At 58.3% G+C, this 5,000-nt stretch overlaps 1 protein-coding gene across 2 annotated transcripts in view; it reads right to left on the bottom strand.

The window, feature by feature from the left end:
- The window catches only part of LOC137607193 (F-actin-uncapping protein LRRC16A), a 20,567-nt gene that overhangs the window by 9,510 nt on the left and 6,057 nt on the right, over nt 1-5,000 (bottom strand). For both annotated transcript variants that reach the window (XM_068332765.1, XM_068332766.1), the window contains exons 9-27: nt 4,447-4,522; nt 4,284-4,372; nt 3,971-4,065; nt 3,715-3,801; nt 3,540-3,643; nt 3,394-3,471; nt 3,248-3,324; nt 3,026-3,130; nt 2,878-2,947; nt 2,684-2,765; nt 2,318-2,417; nt 2,063-2,117; nt 1,799-1,971; nt 1,663-1,731; nt 1,490-1,583; nt 1,325-1,423; nt 1,128-1,256; nt 933-1,055; nt 688-863 (exon numbers count right to left, since the gene is read on the bottom strand). In XM_068332765.1, the coding sequence (XP_068188866.1) occupies nt 688-863; nt 933-1,055; nt 1,128-1,256; nt 1,325-1,423; nt 1,490-1,583; nt 1,663-1,731; nt 1,799-1,971; nt 2,063-2,117; nt 2,318-2,417; nt 2,684-2,765; nt 2,878-2,947; nt 3,026-3,130; nt 3,248-3,324; nt 3,394-3,471; nt 3,540-3,643; nt 3,715-3,801; nt 3,971-4,065; nt 4,284-4,372; nt 4,447-4,522 (1,881 nt within the window). The remainder of the gene's footprint in view (nt 1-687; nt 864-932; nt 1,056-1,127; nt 1,257-1,324; nt 1,424-1,489; nt 1,584-1,662; nt 1,732-1,798; nt 1,972-2,062; nt 2,118-2,317; nt 2,418-2,683; nt 2,766-2,877; nt 2,948-3,025; nt 3,131-3,247; nt 3,325-3,393; nt 3,472-3,539; nt 3,644-3,714; nt 3,802-3,970; nt 4,066-4,283; nt 4,373-4,446; nt 4,523-5,000) is intronic.

The following is a 5,000-nucleotide window of genomic DNA, read 5'->3' as shown; positions in this document are numbered from 1 at the left end:
TCTGCCTGTTGTACTGCCTGTTGTTCTGCCTGTTGTACTGCCTGTTGTACTGCCTGTTGTACTGCCTGTTGTACTGCCTGTTGTACTGCCTGTTGTACTGCCTGTTGTTCTGCCTGTTGTTCTGCCTGTTGTTCTGCCTGTTGTTCTGCCTGTTGTACTGCCTGTTGTACTGCCTGTTGTACTACCTGTTGTACTACCTGTTGTACTACCTGTTGTACTACCTGTTGTACTACCTGTTGTACTACCTGTTGTACTGCCTGTTGTACTGCCTGTTGTTCTGCCTGTTGTACTGCCTGTTGTTCTGCCTGTTGTACTGCCTGTTGTACTGCCTGTTGTACTGCCTGTTGTACTGCCTGTTGTTCTGCCTGTTGTACTGCCTGTTGTTCTGCCTGTTGTACTGCCTGTTGTTCTGCCTGTTGTACTGCCTGTTGTTCTGCCTGTTGTACTGCCTGTTGTACTGCCTGTTGTTCTGCCTGTTGTTCTGCCTGTTGTACTGCCTGTTGTACTGCCTGTTGTTCTGCCTGTTGTACTGCCTGTTGTTCTGCCTGTTGTACTGCCTGTTGTACTGCCTGTTGTACTGCCTGTTGTACTGCCTGTTGTACTGCCTGTTGTACTGCCTGTTGTACTGCCTGTTGTACTGCCTGTTGTACTGCCTGTTGTTCTGCCTGTTGTTCTGCCTGGGCGGACCTGATCTTATTGATGATGTCGATCCCCGACTGCTCCAGCAGGGCGGCGCTGATGAAGCTGTGGGGGACACCCATCCTGCCGGCGCCGGCCTCCAGCAGCTCCTGCTTCAGACCCCTCCTCCTCATCACGTGAGGACACAGCCCCTCGGCGGCGTCCACCATCGACGCCAGCATCGCCTGGGGGGGGGTCACAGTTGAGACCGGACCCACAGCTGGACCGGAACGCCCGGGTGCGGCGGTGCGTACCTGCAGCTGCTCATCCAGAACCCCGCCCATCTCCCCGGCCATGGACTCCAGCTTGTCCTGGATGGCCCCCACACACGGCCCCCGAGCCCCCTCGGTCCTCAGGTGGTACAGGCTGGGCAGCAGCTGGGGGCGGAGCATCACGGTGAAGGACTTCCTGTGGGCGTGACCCATTTCCTGTGACTGACGGCGTCTTACCGTCTTGGAGTTCTTGGCGTCCTTCATCAGATTCTGGGCCACCGTCACGTCGCCCTGCACCACCCCCCCCCCAGAGGACCGCAGGGAGTTTAGGTGGTCCTGCACCCGCACGCACATGGTGTCCATCATCTGGGGTCAGAGGTCAGAGGTTAGCCCGTGTGTGTGTGTGTGTGTGTGAGAGAGTGGGCGGGGCCTGCCTGCTGGGTGGTGGTGCTGACGATGCCCTGCTGCAGCCGGTAGGCATGCTCCTGGAGGTACCGCCGGGTCTCGTGGTTCCTCAGCAGGTACTGCCCCATCTGGCCCCCCCACACAGCGTTAGAGAACATTCAGACACAGCACCAGGACAGGTGGGGGGGTACCACCTTCAGCAGGGCGTCCTCCGTCTTCTCGGGGCTCGCCTTCAGGGCCTGGGCGGCGTCCATGATGGGGACCGGCATGAAGCGAATGGTGTAGTTCCTGAGGAGAGGGGCTAGTGTTAGCGTTAGCGTCAGCGCAGTTGGCCCCGGCGTGACCTCTGACCCCATCACACACGTACTTCTCCAGAGCGGCGGCGACGTCCTGCAGCCCCTGGGGGCTGATGTTGTTCCGGTCCCACACCACGGTCCTGCAGACAGGGAGCAGCACGGGTCAGCTGTCGGCGGGGGGTGGGGCACGTCCTGGGGGGGTCTCACCTGAGCTTGCTGTTGATCTGCAGGGCCTTGGCCAGCATCTTGGCCCCCAGGTCCCCCATGGCGTTCCCACTGATGTCCAGACGCGTCAGCGAGGCGTTGCTGCCCAGAGCGTTCAGGACCACCGATAGCTCCGCCTTCAGCCGCGAGTCGGCCAGGGACAGCGAGGTCAGCGGCTGGGGGGGGGGCAGCCGGGTCAGCGGCTGGGGCGGTCCGCAGCCAATGAGGCGTTAAAGACAATGTCACATGACGCGCAACGAAACTCACCGAGTTTTCTTCCTGCATCAGGTGGACCAGACAGTCCAGGACCTGGGCCACGTTCCTGAGACAAGACACACCACAGGGGTCAAAGGTCGATGGCTTAAACAAGTCCAACGTCAACAGGTGAAAGGTCAACGGGTCAGAGGTCAACAGGATAAAGATCAATGGGTCAAAGGTCAACACGATAAAGGTCAATGGTCGACAGGTCAAAGGTCAATTGGTCAACAAGTCAAGGGTACAACAGTGTTGGGTGACGCCCACTTGGACTTGATGTTGCTGAAGTTCTTGCCCAGTGCCAGGTGTCGGATGGACCGGTTCTTGGCCAGCCACACCAGCAGGGTGGTGAGGTCCATGTCCAGACCTGAGCAGACGAGCACAGACCATCAGAACCCCATCAGAACCCCATCAGAACCCCATCAGAACCCCATCAGAACCCCATCAGAACCCCATCAGAACCTGATCACAACCCCATCAGAACCTGATCAGAACCTGATCAGAACCTGATCAGAACCTGATCAGAACCTGATCACAACCCTATCAGAACCCCATCAGAACCTGATCACAACCCGATCAGAACCCCATCAGAACCTTGTCCCATCACTGCATGTGGGGGGGGTTGAGCCTCACCGTTGTCAGAGATGTCCAGACTGGTGATGTTGGGGATCTCAGCCACACAACCTTCCAGGACCTGGGAGCCAGCGGAGCGCAGCTGGGGGGTCGGAATCAGTGTGAGCGTGAGTGTGTGTGTGTGTGTGTGTGTGTGTGTGTGTGTGTGTGTGTGTGTGTGTGTGTGTGTGTGTGTGTGTGTGTTCTGGTTCTACCTCACAGCAGCTCAGGTCCAGCCACACGTCACTGAGGTTGGGGTTACACCCCAGTCCCAGCAGCAGGGCTCTGTGGAGACATACGGTCATGGGGTCACGCTCTGCGGCTCCTCCCACGGGTTGTGACCCCCTAGAGGGTGGGGCTTACTTCAGGGCGTCCAGCGGGAGGCGGGTTCCCGACAGGCTGACGCGGTTCAGAGCCTGAGCGCCGCTGAAGAACTGCTTGAAGGACGGCGGGACCTCCTTACACTTCCTGTGGATGCAATGGCAGAGTTCATAGGTCGGCGTGGCGACAACCCCCCGACCCGCTGGGGTCGGCGTGGCGACCTTCCCCTGACCTGCTGGGGTCGGGTGACCTGTGAACCCTGACCTGTGGGAGAAGACGGTCCTGGACAGGTTGAGGGTGTGCAGGTGTGTCAGGGAGCCCCTCAGCAGCGACGCACACACCTGCAGGGAAACGCCGAGTCAGCGCCAAGCAGAAACGGGGATCCTTGTGACCTGATGGGGTGGGGTTACCTGGTCCAGAGCGCAGTCGCTGTTGGACAGGTCCAGCGTCTCCAGGTGGGGGCACTGACTCAGGAAGCTGTGCAGATTCTGTGTGAAACACAACGCCATCAGGTCACGCCCCCCACGCTGCCGATGGCGTGTGGGGCTTCACCTACCGGCAGGTCGTCACCCCTCAGCGAGTTCCCCGATAGGTCCAGGTGCGTGAGGGCGGAGCCCACGGCCGGGTTGGCGCACAGAGCCTTGCAGAGACCGTTCACACCTGCAGACAGAGACAGTTAGAGACACGGGGGTGGGGCCAGGGGCGGAGCTTCAGGCGTGAACGGGGCCCACCTTTAGGGGACAGGCAGGTTCTGGACAGGTTCAGGTGCTTCAGGCCCCGAGGCAGCTGGGACAGAGGGACCCCCAGAGCCAGGACACCTGGACAGGAAGGGGGGGCGTGGCCAGGTGCAACAGGAAGTGAGTCAGTGTGTGTGTGTGTGTGTGTGTGTGTGTGTGTGTGTGTGTGTGTGTGTGTGTGTGTGTGTGTGTGTGTGTGTGTGTGTGTGTGTGTGTGTGTGTGTGTGTGTGTGTGTGTGTGTGTGTCCACCTTTGTCCTCCAGACTGTTGTTGCTCAGGTCCAGAGTGTGTATCGTAGACGTCGGGTTGTGTGACAGAGATGTGGACAGTTTCTGAGCAAAATCACTGAGAAGAGAGACAAGACTTCAGACAGACAGACAGACAGACAGACAGGCAGGCAGACAGGCAGACAGACAGGCAGACAGACAGACAGACAGACAGACAGACAGACAGGCAGACAGACAGGCAGACAGACAGACAGACAGACAGACAGACAGACAGACAGACAGACAGGCAGGAGGCGGTCCTTCAGAGACAGCCACGCTGTCGGTGTGACCTCTGACCTCCTCAGCCCAGCGTTGTCCAGCACTAGCTCCTCCAGGCGGGGGGAGCAGCCCACCACCCTGAGGAGCGGCTCACACACATCTGACCCCTGGAGGCAGGACACACGCGTTAGGGGCCCTCGGGACCACCTGAGACCACCCCCCCCCAGGGCCCCTGTCTCACCAGCTTGTGGTCCTTGATGGACACCCTGGTGAACCACTGGTTGTGCTCCAGCGCCGCCACGATCGCCACCAGGTCCCTGCAGGGACACAGAACTGTTAGAACCTGTTAGAACCTCATTAGAACCCGTTAGAACCCAACACACAAGCTAAACATTAGGGGCCTCGGCTTTCAGCTTTTCCCTTCAGGGTCTCAACAGCCAATCAGTGTCCTCCATCTAACCCTGTCTTCTCATCCTCTTCTCTCACACCAACTACCTTCATGTCCTCTTTCACTACATCCATAAACCTCCTCTTTGGTCTTCCTCTAGGCCTCCTGCCTGGAAGTTCAGAACTCAGCATCCTTTTTTGGCATGAAACCATACTGCTGCTCACAAACGTTCACTTCTGCCCTTAGTCTAGCTTCCACTACTCTCTCCCATAACTTCATTGTATGTCTCATCAGCTTTATTCCTCTATAGTTGCCACAACTCTGCACATCTCCCTTGTTCTTAAAAATGGGCACCAGCACACTTCTCCTCCATTCCTCAGGCATCTTCTCACTATCTAAGATCCTGT

The sequence above is a fragment of the Antennarius striatus genome, chromosome 14 (genome assembly GCF_040054535.1).
Source record: "Antennarius striatus isolate MH-2024 chromosome 14, ASM4005453v1, whole genome shotgun sequence".
Classification (NCBI taxonomy): Eukaryota; Metazoa; Chordata; class Actinopteri; order Lophiiformes; family Antennariidae; genus Antennarius; species Antennarius striatus.
The sequence above is the reverse complement of the archived record's forward strand: the minus strand, read 5'-3'. Positions and strand labels throughout refer to the sequence as shown.